At 34.6% G+C, this 21,844-nt stretch overlaps 1 protein-coding gene across 5 annotated transcripts in view; it reads right to left on the reverse strand.

Moving 5' to 3' along the window:
- ADGB (androglobin) overlaps positions 1 to 21,844 on the reverse strand; it is a 212,328-nt gene that overhangs the window by 94,709 nt on the left and 95,775 nt on the right. For all 5 annotated transcript variants that reach the window (XM_012452674.2, XM_012452684.3, XM_012452694.3 and 2 more), the window contains 3 exons: positions 20,895 to 21,069; positions 19,206 to 19,296; positions 9,987 to 10,116 (listed from right to left, as the gene is read on the reverse strand). In XM_012452674.2, coding sequence (XP_012308097.2) covers positions 9,987 to 10,116; positions 19,206 to 19,296; positions 20,895 to 21,069 — 396 coding nt within the window. The remainder of the gene's footprint in view (positions 1 to 9,986; positions 10,117 to 19,205; positions 19,297 to 20,894; positions 21,070 to 21,844) is intronic.

The following is a 21,844-nucleotide window of genomic DNA, read 5'->3' on the forward strand; positions in this document are numbered from 1 at the left end:
TGGACTCCTCATTTTATGTCATACACAAAATTCAGCTCCCAATTAATTGGATTTTATGAAAGCAAAACTATAAAATTTTAGAAGATGATTAGAAAAATAGCTCCATGACCTAAGAATAGGGCAAATTATTAAACCAGATATCGAAATCTCAATCATATATGATTATGATTATTGGTATATAATCATAATATATATGATTATATATGACCATATATGACTATATATAATATGATTTTATATGATTGAGATTTCTATATCTGGTTTAAGGAACCAGATTTATACTCAACCACATTAAAAATAAAAAAAGACTTGTTTATACAAAGACGCAATATTCAGAAGCTCTTAGCAGTCATATAGCAGAATAGGACTTTCCTGTATTTGCCCTCTGCAGAAACATCAATTTGAGCAATAATCCACATAAGAAAATATCTTCATAAGAGCTAAAGAAACTTGGTGAAAGGTTATACCAACTGGATATAGTACAGAAATAAAACACATTGAAAAGAGTAGGAAGGACAATTTTGCATCACTCATATCACTCCCCATCCAGGCAAAGAGAGATATCCTCTACTTGGGAGAAGGAAAAAGAAGTAAGCACTGGAGTTTGCCTTGGACCCAAACACAGCCTGAACCAGTGAATCAGTAAAGTAGATCCCTAGCAAGCCTAGGAACCAGGCCACCCCAGTAGACTCTGGTGTCTGTCTGGCCCCCATAAACTGAGGCCCCCGGTCAACCCTTGCAGAACCTGGTACTCTAGGTCTATGCCAGCATCAGTCTAGCTTCTGTGGACCCAGACTTCAGGCTGGTTTCCAAGGACACACATCCTAGACCCAATCCTGCAGACCCAGGTGCCAGGGTTGCCCACCTGCTGATCTAGGTACCAGACTAGCCTGCTTAAGGAATACAGTAACAAACCTGCCTGTCGGCAACCTACTAAGAATCTCTAGATGATCTGACTGGTGAAGGGCTTTCCCAGACAAAGCCAGTCTGCAATTACAGACACCAACACATGGTTACAAGGTTCAAGAACAATAATGGAAACATGACCCCACCGAAAGAACAAAATAAAGCACCAAAAGCCAGCTCTAATCGAACAGAGATTTATAATCTGCCTGACAAAGAATGCGAAATGATTATTTTAAAGAAACTCAGTGAACTTCAAAAATACCAAAAAATAATTAAGTGATATCTCGAAAACAATGAACAACTAAGACAAGAAATTTAACAAAGAGATTGGAATTATTTTAATAAATCAAACCAAAATTCTAGATATGAAAATTACAATGAATGAAATAAAATTTTAAAAATGCAAGACAGTGTCAACAGCAGAATCAATCAAGCAGACAAACAAAATAAACTATGAAATTGAAGACAGGATATTGAAAAATATTCAGTCAAAGGTGAAAAAAAGGAAAAGGGACTACATGGTTTATGGGGCAGTATCAAAAGAGCAAATATTTGAGTGATAGGAGTTCAAAAAAGAGAAGAGAGAGACAAAGGAGTAGAACTTACTTAAAGAAATAATAGCAGAAAACTTCTCAAATTTGGGGAAAGTGATATATATCCAGGTAGAGGAGGGTCAAAGGTCTTCAAAATCAGATTTAATCCAAATAAGACTACACCAAGACACACTGTAATCAAACTGTTAAAAATCAAAGACAAAGAGAGGATTATGAAAGTCGCAAGAGAAATGAAGCAAATAAGGAGTTCTAATTTCTCAGCAAATTTCTTTGTAGAAACCTCACAGGCCTGGAGAAAGTGGGATAATATATTCGAAATATGGAAGAAAAATAATATTAAGCAAGAATACTATACTTAGAAAAGACATCCTTCAAAACTGAAGTGGAGATAAAAACTTTCCCAAACAAACAAAAGCTGAGGGAGTTCATCACCATCAGACCTGTTTTATGATAAATACTAAAGGGAATTCTTTAAGTTGAAAGAAAAGAATGGTAATTAGTAACATTAAAAAATGAAAGTATAAAAGTCACTGTTAAAAGTAAGTACATAGTCAAATTCAGAATACTCTAACATTGTAGTGATGATGTTTAAATCACTTACATCTTTAGTATGCAGGTTAAAAGAAAAATTATATTTAAAATAATAACTATAATAATTTGTCAAGGATTATACAGTATAAGAGATTGTAAATTGTTATATCAAAAACATAAACCATAGGAGAGATAGAGTAAAAGTGTAGAGTTTTTGTATGTGATCAAAGTTAAGTTGCTATCAGCTTAGAATATGCTGTTATAGCCATAAGACGTTTTATGTAAGCCTCATGGTATTCATAAAGTGACAAGCTATAATAGATACACAAATCAAAGCAAACCACTAAAAACATAACCTAATCACAAAGGGAAACAGGAGAGAATAAAGGAACAAAGGATTTACAAAACAACTAGAAAAAAATTAATGAAATAACAGTAGTAAGTGCTTACTTACCAATAATTTCCTTTAGTGTAAATGGATTAGATTTTCCAATCAAAAGGCATAGAGTGGCAGAATGTATTTAAAAAACAAAGATTCAACTGTATACTTCCTATAGTATACTTCAGCTTTAAAGACACATATAAACTGAAAATAAAAGGATGGGAAAGGATATTCCATGCAAATGGAAGGCAAAAGAGAGGTGGGATAGCTATATTTATAATCAGATAAAATAGGCTTTAAGTCAAAAATGAGAAAAAAGAGACCAATAAGGTTATTACATCATAATAAAGGTGTCAGTTTCTTAACAGGATATAGTAATTATAAGTATATATGCATCCAACATTAGAGCACCTAAATGTATAAAGCAATATTAATAGATCTAAAGGGGGAGAGAGACTGCAATACAATCATAGTTGGAGTCTTCAATACTCTTTCAGCAATGGGTAGCTCATCCAGACAAAAATGTCAAAAAGAAAACCTCAGACTTAAACTACATTTTAGACCAAATGCACCTAACAGATATCACAGAACATTGTATCCAGCAGCAGTGGGATACACATTCTTCTCAAGCTCACAAGGAACATTCTCCAGGATAGGTTATATGTTAGGCCACAAAACAAGTCTTAACAAATTAAAGAAGATTGAGATCATATAGCTATCTTTTATAACCAAAACAGATGAGTCTAGAAATCATAACAAGAGGCATTTCAGAAAACTCACAAATACATAGAAATTAATGTGCTTCTGAACAAGATATTAAGAGAAAAACTTTTAGAATATCTTGAGACAAATGAAAATTAACACGGTAACATCAAAATTTATAGGAAGCAGCAAATGAAGCTCTAAAAGGGAAATTTAAAGAAGGATTTAAAATTTAAAACTAATGTTACACCCCAAGGAACTAGAAAAAAAGAAACCAAACTAAGCCCAAAATTGGTAGGAAAAAAAAAAAGGAAACAATAAAGCTCAGAATAGAAATAAGATAGTAAAACAATAGAAAAATAAAAAACTGAGCTTATTTTTGAAAAGATAAACAAAACTTACAAACCTTTTGCTAGACTAATTAAGAAAAAAGGGAAAAGACTCAAAATCATAAATAAAAGAGGAAGCATTACAAACGATACTGTAGAAATACAAAGAATCATAAGAATCTACTATGTATAATTATATGACAACCAATTGGATAACCTAGAAGAAACAGAGACATTTCTAGACATATAAAACTTACCAAGATTGAATCATAAAAATATAAATTCTGAACAGAACAATATGAGCAAGGGGATTACATTAGTAATAAAAACTGTCCCATGTTGACTAGGTGCAATGTTTATGCCTATAATTCCAGAATCTTGGGAGGCTAAGCCAGGAGGATTGAACCCAGGAGTTTGAGACTAGCATAAGCAACATACCAAGACCCCATCTCTGAAAAAAATTTTTTAAATTAAGCAAATGTGGTGGTGCGTGCCTGTAGTAACAGCTACTTGGAAGGGTAAGGCAGGAAGATTGCTTGAGCCCAGGAGTTCAAGGCTTCAGTAAGTTATGATCATGCCACTGTACTCTAGCCTTAGAAACAGAGAAAGACCCCATATCTTAAAAAAAAAAAAAAAAAAAAAGTCTCTTATCATAGAAAAGTCCAGGACCTTATGGCTTCACTGCTGAATTCTACCAAATATTTAAAGAAGAACTAATACCAATCCTTCTAAAACTCTTCTAAAAAAAATTGACAGAGAATACTTTCAAACTAATTATACAGAGCAAGCATTATCTTGATACCAAAGCCAGACAAGGACACTTTAAGAAAATAAACCTTAGGTCAATATCCCTGATGAACATACATGCAAAAATCCTTAACAAAATACTAGTAAACCCAATTCAACAGCACATTAAAAGGATTGTTTACCATGATTAAGTGATAAAGATCATATAACTATCTTTTATAACCACAATAGAATGAGTCTAAAAATCAATAACAGGAGGCATTTTAGAAAATTCACAAATACACGGAAATTAAACAATGTTCTTCTGAACAAGATATTAAGAGGGAAATTTTTAGAATATCTTGATTAAGTGGGATTTTTTCCCAAAGATGCAAGGATGGTTTGACATATGCAAATCTACAAATATGATATACCGCGTTAAAATATAAAAGACAAAAAACCATGCAATCATGTGAATAGATGTAAAAACAGCATTTAACAAAATTCAACATCCTTTCATTACATATATATATAAAAACTCTCAACTGACTAGTAATAGAAAGAATGCACTTCAACACAATAAAGGCCATATATGACAAACTCATAACTAACATACTTAACAGTGAAAAGTTGAAAGCTTCACTTCTAAGATCAGGAGTAAGACAAGGAAAATTATTACTTTTATTCAACATATCACCTAAAGTCCTAGCTAGAGCAATTAGGCAAAATAAAGAAAAAACAATCAAATTGAAAAGAAAGAAGCTATTTTTTTCCTCTTTGCAGATAATACAATCTTATATATAGAACACCCTAAAACCCCATTAAAAATCCTGTTAGATCTAAGATATAAACTCAGTAAAGTTGCAGGATACAAAATCAACATACAAAAACAAACAAAAAAGAAATCAATAAAATAATTCCATTTACAACAACTACCAGAAAATATTTAGGAATAAATTGAACCAAGGAGATGAAACACCTATATTCTGACTACTATAAAATAAAACATTGATGAAATAAAATGAGACTCAAATAAATGGAAAGATATCCCATTTTTATGAATTAATAGAATTCCTATTGTTAAAATGGCTGTACTAGTCAAAGTAATGTACAAATTCAATGTACTCTATCAACATTCTGATGATATTTTTCACAGATATATTTAAAACATCCTAAAATTTATGTGAAACCACAGAAGAACCTAAATAGCCAAAGCAAAAGAACAAAGCAGTAGGTATCATACCACCTGACTTCAAAATACACTACAAAGCTATAGTAATCCAAGCAGCATGTACCAGCATAAAAATAGACACATGGACCAATGGAACAGAGTAGACAGCCAAAAATAAATCCAACCATTTGTCGTCAGAAAAGATTGACAAGAACACACAATGGAAGAAAGGAAAGTTTCTTCAGTAAATGATGCTGGGATATCCATTTGCAAAAGAGGAAAGTCACTTCACACCATATACAAAAATTAACTCAAAATAGATTAAGAACTTAACTCTAAGACTTGAATGTATGAAACTACTAGAAGAAAACATAAGGGATAAGTTCCAAGATCGTGGCCTGGGCAACAAGTTTTAAGAAATAATCACTAAAGGACAGGAAACAATCGCAAACATAGACAAAAGGGATTACATCAAACTAAAATGTTTATTTGCGCAACAAAGGAAACAGTTATAAGGAGACAATCTACAAAATGGGAGAGAATATTTATAAATCATATATCTGATAAGAGGTTAATATTAAACCCCCGTGTATAGTGCTCCCCTCCCTGTGTCCATGTGATCTCCTTGTTCAACACCCGCCTATGAGTGAGAACATGTGGTGTTTGATTTTGTGTTCTTGTGTCAGTTTGCTGAGAATGATGGTTTCCAGGTTCATCCATGTCCCTACAAAGGACGTGAACTCCTCGTTTTTAATGGCTGCATAATATTCCATGGTGTATATGTGCCACATTTTTCCTGTCCAGTCTATCATCGATGGGCATTTGGGTTGGTTCCAGGTCTTTGCTATTGTAAACTGTGCTGCTATGAACATTCGTGTGCATGTGTCCTTATAGTAGAACGATTTATAATCCTTTGGATATATGCCCAGTAATGGGATTGCTGGGTCAAATGGAATTTCTATTTCTAGGTCCTTGAGGAATCGCCACACCGTTTTCCACAATGGTTGAACTAATTTACACTCCCACCAACTGTTGTGGGGGAGTGGGGGGGACAGCGGGGGGGTGGGGAGTTGGGGAGGGATAGCATGGGGAGAAATGCCAGATATGGGTGAAGGGGAGGAAGGCAGCAAATCACACTGCCACGTATGCACCTATGCAACAACCTTGCATGTTTTTCACATGTACCCCAAAACCTAAAATTCAATTAAAAAAAAATAAAATAAAATAAAATAAAAAAAAAAGAGGTTAATATTAAAAAAATATAAGGAACTCAAACAACTCATCAGCAAGGAAACAACCAGGTTGAAAAATAAGCAAAGAATCTGAATAGGCATTTCTCAGGAGAAAACATACAAATGGCCAACATACATGTTTAAAAAAATGTTCAACATCACTAATCATCAGGGGAACATAAATTAAGACCACAATGCAATATCACTTCACACCTGTTAAAATGGCCGTTATCAAGAAGACAAAAGGTTAAGTGTTAGTAAAAATGGTGAAAATATCAGAGACCTTGTATATTGTTAGTGAAAAGGTAGAATGGTGCAGCCACTGTAAAAATAGGGCAATCATATGACCCCACAATCCCACTTCTGAATGTGTATACAAAGGAAATGAAATCAGTGTGTCAAAGAGCAAAGAGATACCTGCATTCCCATCTTCGTTATAGCATTATTTACAAAGCCAAAATATGAAACCAAACTAATTGTACATCCACAGATGAATGAATAAGGAAAATATGGTATGTATACAAAATAGAATGCTAGTTAGCCTTTAACAAGAAGGAAACTTTATCATTTGCAATAACTAGGATAAACCTGGAGGACCTTATGTGAAATTAAATAAGCCAGACATGGAAAAATAGGTACCACATAATCTCACTTACATGTGGAATCTAAAACAGTTTAACTCTTAGAAGTAGAGAATAGAATGATAGTTTCCAGGGCTGGGTGTGGGTGATTGGGAAAATATTGGTCAAAAGATACAAAATTTCAGTTAGTAGAAATAAATTCAAGAGATCCAATTTACAAGATGATATTGTTAATGTATTCTTGAAAAATTTCTGATAGAATAGATTTTAGTGTTCTCACAACAAAAAAAATGAAAGGATCGTGAGGTAATACATATATTAATTAGCTTGATTTATTCAGCTATGTATATGTATTTCAAAACATGTTTTACACTATGAATATATACAATATTTTTATCAATTAAAAATAAATTAAAAAGAAAAAAGACATAAGAGTGAAAAGATAAACTTTGTTAGAACATATGAAATACATAGCAAATAAAGAATAAGTCTCTGTATTTCACAAAGAGTATCTATGAATTGGTAAAACAGGAACATGTAACCCAAAGGGAAATTAGGCAAAAGACATAAGCAGGCATTGCACAGCAGCACAAACAAAAATGGCAGTAAATACATACAACGATGTTCAGTCACAATAACAATCAGTTCAATGGAAAAGCAAAGTGAACCACTTTATCATACCAATCTGATTGGCAAATTTTTAAAAAATCACTATACACTCCATGTGGCTATAAAGAATCATTCATACAACCTGAGTGTAATCTTATCATGTGTATTTAGCAATAATTATTTTAAAATTCCAACAGAATTTTATTTGTTGACCAAACAATCCCATTACATGTACAAATTCATTCATAGCAGTATTATTTATAATAGCAAAAGATTAAAATCAACTCCAGATTCCATCTATAGAGATTGATAGAAATAAACTGTGGTTTATTTACATAAAAATTATGAAGCTTTAAGAATGAAGATACTCTTTAGGTATAGATTGAAATTATCTCCAACATATATTAAGTATTTTTAAAGATTATTGAATTTTGAATAGAGAAAAAGGAAGTTGTGATATATTGTGTGTGCATTTCTTTGCATTTACATTAAAAAATCCTGAAAGTTTCCTAGAGGGCAGAATGGTGAAAATGGGATGAAGAGGTATATAAATGGAAGCAAGCTTGTGGAATTTATTTATATCTTTCTACTCAAGGTCATCTCCAAGGTCTGATTTTTCAAATTTGAAAAATTGCAATCTCAGGCATAAGTGGGTTAATATGTCAATAAATTATGCATTTATAATAAAATAACATTTTATATCCACCACATTAGCAAACATCATACAGTACCAAATGCTGTCATGATGAAAACTCTCGGTGTTGACAGGTGTGGGTATTACTACACCCATTTGTAAAATGGTTTGGCATTTTATTGTAAGGTCAAGCAGCTGAAGACTCCTATATTCATATCCTAGAACAGGGCTTCCTAATCTGGTATCCAATGAAGCTCATAGTTAAATATCTAAGGTGGATAGTTAGAAAGACATTACACGTTTGACTGACAGTCACCATTTTTTTTTTCTAGTTTCAAATTTGTCAATATAGGCAAGTGGTCACAATGTTGAGAGCAATACTTGTGACCCTTTCCACAAAATGTCACAGTATTTTACACGGTATTATAGTTGTTTTAAATATCTTACAAAAGTATGTAAGCTGATTACTACTTTGAAATTACAGCAGGTATTAGACCAACTGCTGTATTTCATGTGGTCATATCTTCCTGTCTACAGATATTCCTTTGACCTATATAGCTAGGCAGCTACAGCAACTATGCTTAGTAGTCATTCAACCACCAAATAGTGAAGTTGTATGTTCTCTCATAGTGCTAATTATATTACTTTCCACTGTTCTTTATCAACAATTCTCAGTTGATTAAAACACAGAAAAAGATGAGTTGTTTCCAAAGTGTTAAAGTTTTAAAAAAATGTTAAGGGGAACCATAGCACATAAAGGGTGTGTGACTAAATGTGTTTTATAACCCTAAAACTAAAGAAACTCTTGTACATGTTTCTAGTGGACATACCAAGGGACATTTGAGAAAAATTATGGTACCATTGCTTGCAATAGTAAGAAACAAGAAGCAACGAATATAGTCACTAACACTGTGACAGACTAAAAACCATTTGTAGCGTAATTTCATACAATAAATACCACTGGTTACTGAAATTAACTGAGACATGAAACAAAAGAGAGGAATCTCACAAACAAGATGTTAAGTTATAACTGGCAAAATGAGAAAAGTATGAAGTTATTTAATACCATAATCTGAGTGACAGATAGAAAATACAACCAAGAAGAAACACACAGGAGACTTCTATAGCTGATGACTATTCCATTTTCTAACCTAGGTGATTGATACATACAATATTTATTTTAACACTATTCTTTATACTGTTCAGATCCATATTATATATTCTTTTGTGTGTATAGTATGTTTCATAATTTAAGGGAAAAAATTCTTTCTTTCTTTTTTTTTTTTTTGAGACGGAGTTTCGCTCTTGTTACCCAGGCTGGAGTGCAATGGCGCGATCTCGGCTCACCGCAACCTCCGCCTCCTGGGTTCAGGCAATTCTCCTGCCTCAGCCTCCCGAGTAGCTGGGATTACAGGCACGCGCCACCATGCCCAGCTAATTTTTTGTATTTTTAGTAGAGACGGGGTTTCACCATGTTGACCAGGATGGTCTCGATCTCTTGACCTCGTGATCCACCCGCCTCGGCCTCCCAAAGTAGTGGGATTACAGGCGTGAGCCACCGCGCCCGGCCCGGGAAAAAATTCTTATATCATTCAGAGTTGGGCCAATAGTTAAGAGTAACATAGTTACCTGAGATGTAGCTTTTGTTGTTTGACTCAAGTCTGTCTGGCTATGCGTTGCAGTTTCATCAGTCTCACTGACGGAAGGTAAACCAGATCCTGGGGTTATTCCTTTCTTAATTAAGGAGCGCACATAATGCCTAACAGGAAAAAAAGACCCCAAACTTCTGTTATTTTGATCTTTTGTTTAAAGTTACTACTAAATAACCGCATTTTGTCAACAATAGAAAGTTTCTGATTGTGTTCTATTTGTCATTCTCATTGTTTTACAACCAGTAATTTTTTTTTACTTCATGTTAAAACATTGAATAACTTTCTAAGCTACTTTTTTTTACTTCATGTTAAAAGATTGAATAACTTTCTATGCTACTAAAAATATTGTATGTCAGCCAACAAATTGTTGTAAAACAATTCTAGAACATTATGTGTTTTAAAGCTTTGGTGCTCATCTTTGATTTTCATGATCAAAACAGAAATTTGACATTTGCAATTGATTTATTTAGTATCAGAGTGATGTATCAGTAAAACAAAACTAAGAGTCAGAAATTTAGTTATGAGTCCTGAGCACTTAAGTTTATAACTGTTACATTCATACCAGCTACCTAAGCATACAGTCTTTCAAGTAATTGCTGATATGACTCCAAATTGCCCTTGCCATAGATAGAATTTTATAGGTACGATAAAGACATTTTTTATAGTATATGTGTTTTTAAGTACGTGTGTTTCAAAGATGAAATTACATTCCATGTACATAGATTTCATCAACTTGGACTTTTTATTTCCAGTTAGGGTTCTGTGAAAATTCAGTTCTAATTAAACTTTGCTGATTTAGACAAAACTGCCACTAGAGGGTAGCACAAACTTGCTTGTGAGTCTCCAATTCTACCAGACATCACCAGGAGTCAAGAATGGGTAAACCTGGAGTGTTGCTACAATGACAGTGTTCCTAAGGTAGAACGTTGTGATAGCAGTCACTTGCAAAGGCTTACTAAAAAACGGGCTTGCACGTATGTTGATCTGAGAACTCTACATAGCAAAGCAGGACAAGGGGCATGTCTATCAAATAGGATGAAATGCCATTGACATATCTCTGATTTGTCTCTGTCAGAAAAGATGAATATGAATTCATAACAGATTCAAGTGGTGAATAGATTAGTTGAATCCAATCAGGTGATGAAGCTACCTGTATTTGGGTATTAGAATTTCACGTACTTTAATCAAGTAATACAGCAGAAAGAAGATAAGAGAAAAACTTAAGTAACTCAGGGAATTTAGATTATAAACTAACCCATTTGGGGTCCCTATTGGCATAGAGATTCTAAAAGGCTGGCTATGACTATTGAAATTGTAAGAAAATTTGTCCTTGAGGTCTGCAGTTCTATTTCATACAACTCACAAAATCCCTGATTTATATGCAAATCAATTAGCTGAGAGATAAAAATCATTTTGAATGGCAAAATCATCATCTTAGTGTGGTGGTTAATTTTAGGTGCTATCTTAACTGGCTTGAGGGCTGCCTAGGTGACTGGTAAAACATTATTTCTGGGTATGTCTGTGAGAGTGCTTCCAGAGGAGATTGGCATGTAACTCAGTGGATTGAGAGAAGATCCACCCTCAAGGGAGATGGATGCCATCAAATTAGCTGGGGGCTTGGGTAGAGCAAACAGGCAGAGGAAAAGTGAATTGGCTTTCTCTCCTGGAGCTGGGACACCCTTCTTCGCCTGCCCTTAGCCATCAAAAGTCCAGGGCTTCTGACCTTTGGACTTGAGGACTTGCAGCAACAACTCCCTGGGTTCTCAGATCTTTGTCTTCAGACTGAGAGTTACACCATCAGCTTCCTTAGTTCTAAGGCCTTCCTTAGTTCTAAGGCCTTTAGACTAGGACTGAACCACACACTACTGACCTCCAGCTTGCAGACAGCCTATCTTGAGTCTTCTCAGCTTCCATAACTAGTGAGCCACTTCCTCTAATGACACCTCCTCTCATATATCTTTATTTATATCTTTATCTATATGTCAATTTCTATATTCCGCATTCATTTGGTATCTCTGGAGAACTGACTAAAACAACGAGTAGCCTTAAGCATAACTTTAATCAGAAATCATGAAGTATTAACATTTTTGTGTTAAGTTTAGAAAAATTCTGTGTGTGACTAAATGTGTTCCTCCAAAATTCGGACGCTGAAACGTAATCCCCAGTGTGATGGTATTTGGAGGTAGAGCCTTTGATTAGATCATGAGGGTAGAGCTGTCATGACTGGCATTAGAACCCTTACAAAAGGGATCACAGAGAGATCTTTTGCCCTTTCCACCCTGTGAGGCCATAGAGAAAAATGAAGCCATCTATCAGAGTAAGCCCATACTAGACACCAAATCTGCCAGTGCCTTGATCTTGGACTCCCAGACTTCAGAACTGTGAGAAACGAATTTCTGTTGTTTATAAGTCACCCAGTCTATGGTATTTTTGTTATAGCAGCTCAAACAGACTAAGATATGATGTGTGGGTTTTTATAATATGTGAAAGAATTTAGCATGTTACATAATATACAAATTAGGCCTTTAAATGTATAGTTTACTGTTTAATTTTAGTTATATGCTTAAGTTGAAAGGTATAGAAGAAATTCCGTTCGTAAACACTAATAATATGTATAGGAAAATTTAAATTTCTACAAATACATGATTTTGATTATTTGACTTTTTGTAGTTGTTTAAATACTCGAGAAGAGTTTTTTTGCTATCATTTTTGGCTTTTAAAGTGCTTGAAGAGAAAAACTAGTAAAGTTGTAAATGCAAAGTAAAATATTTAAATAAATTTAGTGAATTAGTTTAAGTTTTGATAGAGATTACTACATTGATTTATTAGAAATTATAACACAAATTACATGCTGGGCATGGTGGAACATGCCTGTAGTCTCCACTACTCGGAAGGCTGAGGCAAGAGGCACCACTTGAACCCGGGAGTTTAAGATCAGCCACGTAACATAACAAGACCCCATCTCTAAAAACAAAACAAGTCAAAACAAAAACCCAAAGTTTGAGAAAAAATTTATTTATTAAATAAAATTATTATTTATTTATTATTTTGAAACAATAACAAAATTTTAAAACCAAAGTAGCAGGAAATCATCTTCAGATTTATTAATCTGTAACAATAATAAAATTGTAAAGTAGCAGAAAATTGTCTTTTCTGGTTATAATGCTGTCCCAAATGGCTTGGCATTGACAACTGCCACTATTTGTCTAGTAGTGCTGTATAGCGCCCCCTCCCCACCCACTTTTCAATGTTCAATTGTCGATGCATAGAACTGACAAAGCTTTAAAGGTAAAATATTTGAAAAATAACTCTAGCATTGTAAACTTAAGTAGAATAAATAAAGTGTAAATTAACTACCTGTGATGTGAAGAGTATCTAAAAGTAGGAAATTACAATGAACTAGCTAAGATCTAAATTTTGACTGCTTTTCTCTCATCAGCTTATACTTCTATCATAGATTATAGTACATCCAAGAGAAGGCTAAAACCATATCTAATGGCCATAATATATGTGACCAATGGTACCATTCAATAATTTTAATAAAGTTTTGTTGAAACTTAAAATACATGTTTAAAAGTTCTTAAACAATGAATGTACACTTTCTGAAATATCACAAAGTAAACATGGCCATATCACCATTATTCAGATCAAGCGTTTTTTCTATTACTAGCAATCCACAAACCCTGCCAGACTCTCCTCACCAGCCAACTCTCCTCACCACAGATAACCACATCGGTTACTTCTAACACCATATATTGCTTTTTAAAATTTTTCTTTTCTTACTGTATACTATTAGGATAACTGAAAACTAACCATGTACTTTTTGTATCAGATTTCTTTGGTCTCAATTTTGTGTGTGTATGTGAGATTCATCCATATTACTTTGTGTAACAGTATTTATTTCACTTTTATTGCATTACATTATTGCATTATATTTGTCTTTGATTTTTACCATGATGTGTCTAGCTGCAGTTTCCTTTGTATTTATATTACTTAGTGTTTTTAGGACTTCCTGAATCTTGACTTAAATGTTTCCTTATGGGATTCTTTTGGCCATTAAGATTTGATCTTTTAATTATTTTCAAATCTATCTTCTACTTCTGAGAACCACTGGCAAGTACATTGGTCATTTTCAGCATGTCCCGTATGTCTTAACTGTACTATTTTCCCATTTTTTTGTCTCCCTGCTTTAGTCTGGATATTATCTTCTAATCTATTTTCAATTTTGCTTATTCTCCTTTATTCTGTATCTAATGTGTTCTTAGCACATCTCTTGAGTTCTGGGTCTCAGTCATTACACTCCTTGCTTCTAGAATTTCTATTTTATTTTTTAAACCACTTTATATACTTTCTTTTTTGTATTTTCACTCTATTGAAGGATAACTGAAGTACAATTAACTGTACAAATTCAAAGTGTAAATTTGCTAGTTTTTGATACATGTGTATAACCATGTATTAGCCACCTATTGCTATATTAAAAATTACCACAATTGGCTGGGCGTGGTGGCTCAGGCCTGTAATCCCAGCACTTTGGGAGGCTGAGGCGGGTGAATCAAGAGGTCAAGAGATTGAGACCATCCTGGTCAACATGGTGAAACCCTGTCTCTACTAAAAATACAAAAAATTAGCTGGGCATGGTGGCGCGTGCCTGTAATCCCAGCTACTCAGGAGGCTGAGGCAGGAGACTTGCCTGAACCCAGGAGGCGGAGGTTGTGGTGAGCTGACATTGCGCCATTGCACTCCAGCCTGGGTAACAAGAGCGAAACACCGTCTCAAAAAAAAAAAAAAAAAAAAAAATTACCGCAATTATAGTGGCAGCCATCATACCCTGAACTCATATCATCCAATACAACAGTTATTGCTATTTGTAAAGTTCTTGGTGACTTCTGATTCAATAAAAACTTCAGACCCAAATTTACAGTCTTTCTTTCTATCCCTATGTTCGTGTTCAAATATTAGTGAATTTGGGTTCCTCTTCCTCCTCCTTCCTTCTTTGTCTTCATTGTTCTTCACTGTTTTTGCTGTTGTATTTAGTCTCTTTTTTTCCCTAAGAGTGACACACCTGGGTTTTTTTTCACCTTTTTATGACAATCATTTAATCTTGTAATGTAATTAGCTGGTAATAACCAAAAATATTCATCAGTGCTAATGATTGAGGTAGATAAGATGCTTTTTTTGGTTGTTTTTCTAAAACAGTAGCCAAATCTATGAAGCCAGACAGATTTTCCCATCAGCATAATTACTAGAAACAAGAAAAACATTAGAGTACTTCTAAATATTAAATACACCAAGCCTTTCTGGCTGTCTTCTGTCTCTGTACAATATCCCAATTTCTTATCACCACCTTTAATCTCTCACCAGCTTGCCCTCCTATGCTGTCTACTCCTTTTAGGAACATAATTTAAGCAGCTGTGACATCTCACCAAAGCAGTAAAACTGACAATGTGAAAGAGGAAAGTGAGGGCATTTTTCAATAGTATCTTTGTTTTAAATATAACTTTATTTTTATAGTCAGAATTTTCATTGATTAATTAATGAAAACATTTTACCCTCGCAAAAACAACACCGCCCTTGCTAGTTAATCCTCTATGTCCCTTCAATCCTTTATTTAATCATCTTTGGGATAAGAGGGCTCATTTAATTTATTTTTTTAAGTTTATGATGCTAAAGAACATTTTAAGTAGGCCTTATTTTGACCAATTTACTATAAAAGGGAACTTAAGAAATATTGCTTTTGTATAATCACTGCAATGATGCAAATTTTAGTACATGTGACATGAAAGCATACATTTTTATTTATTAAATAAAATTGATTTAAAAGGTTGAAATGTTTTAACTATCATATTAGGACAATTAGATGCAATTGTTCTTCTTAGTAGGGCAAAGAAAATGCCATTTAGTTATGTTGTATTACATAAATGAATGATCTTTTCTCATTTTAATCTATGAATAGAAATACAGATTAAAATAATAAAAACTAAAAATAATATAATAATTCTGTTACAGAAAAATGCTACAATTATGGGAAAGTCACTTGTTCATTCCCCTTAATATTTAGAAGAAACTTATGCAATGATGAAAATGTTTACTTAGAACATTTGACTACTGAGATCTTAAAATGTGGTTAATTCAACTAAGGTAATTAATTTGTAATTTTATATAATACCTCTGCCTCCTGAGTTCAAGTGATTCTCCTGCCTCAGCCTTCAGAGTAGCTGGGATTACAGGTGCCTGCCACCACGCCCAGCTAATTTTTGTATTTTTAGTAGAGACGAAGTTTCACCATGTTGGCCAGGCTGGTCATGAAATCCTGACCTCGTGATCTGCCTGCCTCAGCCTCCCAAAGTGCTGGGATTACAGCGTGAGTCACTGCGCCCAGCCAATATTAATTAACTTTAAAAAATGTATATAGCCACAAGTACCTAGTGCCTAGCATACAGGAAATAACATAATTTAAAATACTGAATAACCTAGGCACTTCAAAATATTTTCAGTTCAATTAATATTTACTGAACACCTATTATTTCCAAGGTAGTATTTTAAATATCCAATTGTTATAATGTAGATATAAAGCCCATATAGTAACCCTTAATGTCTTCATTATAAGTATATATAAGCCAAGGTTAACTAATTCTAAAAATTTGGTGACGTTGCTCATTACAAAGAAAATTAGAGACAAATTTGGAGAAGGGAAGGCTATTGGAAGCGGACAATATTAAGAATTGATAAAGAAATCATTAGTACTATGAAAGCAAAATTAAAACTGCAACTAAGCCAATCACTGAAACAAAACCCCAGAAAAGCCAGTAGTCTCAGGTCATTGAATGTTAGGGTAATTGCTCCTCAAACTCCTTGAGGTCCCTGTGTTAGAAGAAGACAGAATAGTAATAATACTAAGTATGATTCATCAGGGAGGCAAGCATATCTTTGAGTACACTCTACTTAAGAAGGAAAGACATTATTTAATATATTAATAATGTGTGTATTACAAGTAGTTAATATAGCACAAATTTTAACTAAATTAGTGACACTGTTGATAACATTTTATTTCATTTCTATTATATTGCAGTATCAGTTCAGACAGCTTATGTCCAAGTGACAGAAGCCTAATTCATAGTAGCTTTACCAGGAATAGAAATTCCATTGTCTTTTGAAACTGAAATATCCAGTGGGACTGGAAAATAACTTACACAGGATTCTTTTACACGTCGAGAAAGCTAATGATCAGAGAATGCAGTGGTGCATATATAAATGTCAAATATTTGAAGATTTTTCATGTAGATAGGGAATAGAAAAAGCTGAAACATACTATTTTAGCAGCTTTACATATTATTTCTTTTAGGGGAAGAATTGGATTCATTTACAAAACACATTGATATAACACACTACTTCCTAGATGAAGAGTAAGGAAGGTGCTATGGTCTGAAAGTGTGTATACACCTCTCCCATCAAATTTATATGTTGAGATATAAATTTGAACCCTGAAATAATGGTATTAAAAGGTGAGACCTTTGGGAGGTGACTCAATTAAGCCTGCCCGCATGGCATTAGTGTCCTTGTAAAAGGCACCCCAGAGAGCTCATTCACCCCTTCCACTATGTGAGTACACAGTGAGAAGATGCCATGCATGAGGAAGCAGATCCTTGCTAGAAATTGATTCTGCTGGCACGCAGATCTTGGACTTCCCAGCCTCTAGAAGTATGAGAGATACATTTTTTGTTGCTTACAAGCCACTGGTCTACAGTATTTTGTTATAGCAGCCCAAACAGTTTGAGATGAAAACTTGACACTAACAAGTGGGATTGCTGCTATAGAACTACCTGAAAGAGTGTCTGCAGCTTTGGAACTGGGGAATAAATGCTGGAAGAGATTAGAGGCACGTGCTAAAAAAAAGCCTACATTGCCATGAGCGGACCTTTAAAGATGATTCTGGAAAGAGCCCACAAAGGAAAGACGAGAGCTATAAAGAAAGCCTCAATCTTCTTAGAAAATATGTAAGTGTCGGTGAACTGAATTCTAGTAGAAATATGGATGGTAAAGGCCATTTTGATGAGGTCTCAAATAGAAATGAGGAACATGTTATTGGGAAAAGCCACCCTTGTTAGGCAAAGAATGTGGCTGTGTTGTCTTTGCGTTCTAGTGTTTTGCAGAAGGTAGAACTTGTGAGCGGTGAAATTAAATACTGGATTGAGGAAATTTCCAAGTCCAGTGTTGAAAGTGTGGCTTGGCTTCTCTTGACTCCTTATAGTAAAATGCTAGAAAAGAGAAATAGATTTGGACAATTCTCAGCCTATCCATACTGGGAAAAATGAGAAAGCCTATTTGAAAGAGAACCAAGGAAGATGTGGAAGCCACTTCCACACTTTCAGATATTTATCACAGCCGCACCCTACTTCTCTGTACCAAGGTCTCTATTTGTTTGCTCGGGCTGCCAAAACAAAATACCACAGGCTAGGCGGCTTCCATAGGAGAAATTTATTCTCTCACATTTCTGCGGACTGGAAGTCTGAGATCAGTCAGGGTGGGTGCCAACGGGGTGTGTTTCTTATGAAGACTCTCTTTCCTGCCTGCAAACAGCTGCCTTCTCTGCATGCTCACATAGCCTTTCCACTGTGTTTGTACAGAGAGAGAGAGAGAGAGAGAGAGAGAGAGAGAGAGAGAAACTCTGTTGTGTCTCTCCTCACAAGGTCACTAATCCTCTCAGACCAGTACCCCAGCCTTATCACTCATTTCACCTTAATTACTTTTTTTTTTTTTTTTTTTGAGATGGAGTTTCACTCGTTACCCAGGCTGGAGTGCAATGGCGCGATCTCGGCTCACCGCAACCTCTGCCTCCTGGGTTCAGGCAATTCTCCTGCCTCAGCCTCCTCTTAATTACTTTCTTAGAGGCCTTATCTCCAAATGCAGCCACATTGGTGAGTCAGGACTTTAACCTATGAATCTGGTGGGCATACAACATTCAGTTCATAACACATACAAAAAATTAACAAAAACTATTTGTTAATTAAGTGGATGAGTGTAACTACAAGTTATAAAAATTCAAGGAAATATCCTTTTAAAGTTTTTACATATATTTGGGCTTATTTTTCAATTAATATTCTTCAAAATGCTTGCATTTGGTGTTATTTTTTACCAGACACATCACAAAATATTTACTAACAAGACGCATTGGTGAGGAAGAATGTTATATACTTACGTTTCTGTTGGAATTGTAAATGGAGTCATTCTATAATTCAAAAACGGACTTGAAATCTCAAGGAACTGGTCAGGCTTCTTTACTATTAACTCTAAAAAGTAGTAGCATTAGAAAGTATGATGTACATTTAAAAAAATTTTCAGGATTGCATGCAGAATTTAACACTTTAATACAGTACTGGTTAGATTAACTATTTACTCAGAAAACTTCAATAGAGTGAAATAGGAATATACAACCATACATAAAGTTTTTATTGAAAGAATTTATAGATCTTTCCAATATTCAATTTCTTTTATCTACTCTTCAATTTCTTTTCAGAGTATGTGAAACAATTAAGTCTTAAGGGAGAAAGTTAGCAATGTCTTAGAGAATTATTACTTGGCATTTGCTGCTATTTCAAGTACAGGAATGAGTTTCTATAAAAGTCTTTTACTAAAAGAAGTGTTCCTTTAGTTAACCTCTGTAACACAATTGCTTAGGATATGAAGAGGAAATGTGAAGTAACATATGAATACGGCAGTGGAAGAAAAAAACTATAGCAAAGTAAAGATCATGAGATAAAAAGAAAGCAGCAGGTCAAGAGAGGTTTTGTGGATATTCCTAAACAAGTCTGAGGCTGATCTAGAGGAAATAGATTCTCAATGAATAAGGGACACAGCACATGCATCACCATGGTGAACAACGAAATTAAACATTAGGGGTGATTGTTAGGGAAAAAAACAGACTATGGCATGGAATACATAAATTTTCTTTGACTGTTCTATGCCCATTTTCTGTTAATTTTCAATTTAGAAGGAAACTTCCATGAAGAGCCTCTAGGTAGGACACTGACATTACAGCATCCTACCAATTGTTAGATTTTTAACCCCAGTGTATTAAAGAATGTTTACTCACATAGAATCACACAGCAATCAGTAGCAAAATCAGAAGTTACCTACGTGTTCACTGTTCTTCTTTTCAATTATTCCTTGATGCCCTGAATGAATAACTGTTTTAAGAGGCTTTGTGAATTTAACCAAAATATAGCATTTAAATATAAAGGATTTGTTTTCTTTTCAAGCATTAAATGGATGCTAGCCTTTGGTTCAAGAAACAATAAAGGAAAGGATGGAAGGAAGGGAGGGAGGAAGAGAAGAAAGAAGGGAGAAAGGGAGGAAGGGAAGAGAACGGAAGGAAGGAGGGGAGGGAGGAGGGGAGGGAGGGAGGGAGGAAGGAAGGGAGGAAGGAAGGAAGGAAAGGGAGGGAGGAAGGAAAGAAGGAAGGAAGGGGAGGGAAGGAGAGAGGAGAGAGGGAAGGAGGGAGAAAGGAAGGAAGGAGGGAGGGAAGGAAGGAGGGAAGGAAGGAGGAAAGGAGGGAAGGAGGGAAGGAAGGAAAACTAGGAAGTGTTTGTAAGCATAAAAGCAGAAGCACTTTGCTACAAAATACTTTTCTATCGCACTAATAATAACAATGCCATCACTCAAAGAATGACCTTGATATATGTGGTCAAGTTAGACATTAACCAAACTTCTCAGCTTCTGAGATGTGAAGAATTAATCCTTTAAAGACATAAAATTTTGCTGTAAAATTAAAGGTAAGTTTTAGAAGCAATGTTGGAAGGTTTACCCTGACATACATCTTTCACCACAAATGAAACTGTTAGGCTTTCACACATTAATTAGAAGGATTTGAAGACAACATGATACATACCTTGAGCTTCATCTGTTATAACAGTTTCCTTTTTTGGACGAATGAGTTTCCAGGGAGGTACAGGAGGTGGTTTTGGTGGTGCTACCAGAGGACAAGACCTACTTCTAGTCACCAGCACAGGATGGCTATAGATGTGGGAAAGCCCATATTCTCTAAGTTTCTCAGCAGAATCTGCCTAAGAGATGGAAAGTAGATTGAAAAGCACTCTCCTCCATTTAAAATAATACTTTTCCCAATATAAAAATACTATCACCAACAAAGCAATATGGTGGTAATAAGAAAAAAAAAAATCACTCAATATTTCTACCTCTCCTGATATAAACATTACCATCATTTGTATTTCTTTCCATCTTTTAAATTTTCTGGAGCCCTGTTTCTTTATTTACAAAATGGGAGACTGGAACTAGAAGACACTTTTCAGTTCTAAAAGCTTAAGATTCTATGAGATTGTACAAAATCTTAGCACATCAGTTTTAGTCCAAAATTAATCAGCCATTATTTTTTACAGGTTAATGCTTTAACACTAGTGCTTAATATGTAAATAAAAAAACTAGCCATTGCTACCTAATTTTTTTAAGGCTCCTTTCTTGAATGTGTTCAGGTAAATAAAGTGGTAAGTGGCTGTCTTGTCTACACTTTATGCCCTCCTCCCCTAACAATGTGTTTCTCCACAGAAGATTCCCATGATGACATGTGGCAATGGAGGAATTCAGAAAACAGCAGGGAATAGAGGCTGTCCTTTGTCCTGCCAAATAAAGGAGTTGCCCAGGCAGATATTCCCCATATTCTAATGTTAGGTCTCATGAAGCCAACCTGCTTTGGAATAATTCAGAATAATACCCAAGTAGAACTTATGTTACTGATTTATGCCTGAACCATGCCAAAAGAAATAAAAAAGTATGTGAATGTTAAAGTGATATATACTATAGCGAAATTCTGGCTTTCACATT

The sequence above is a fragment of the Aotus nancymaae genome, unplaced genomic scaffold (genome assembly GCF_030222135.1).
Source record: "Aotus nancymaae isolate 86718 unplaced genomic scaffold, 86718_ANA_hifiasm-v0.15.2.pri h1tg000040l, whole genome shotgun sequence".
In the NCBI taxonomy this organism is placed as follows: domain Eukaryota; kingdom Metazoa; phylum Chordata; class Mammalia; order Primates; family Aotidae; genus Aotus; species Aotus nancymaae.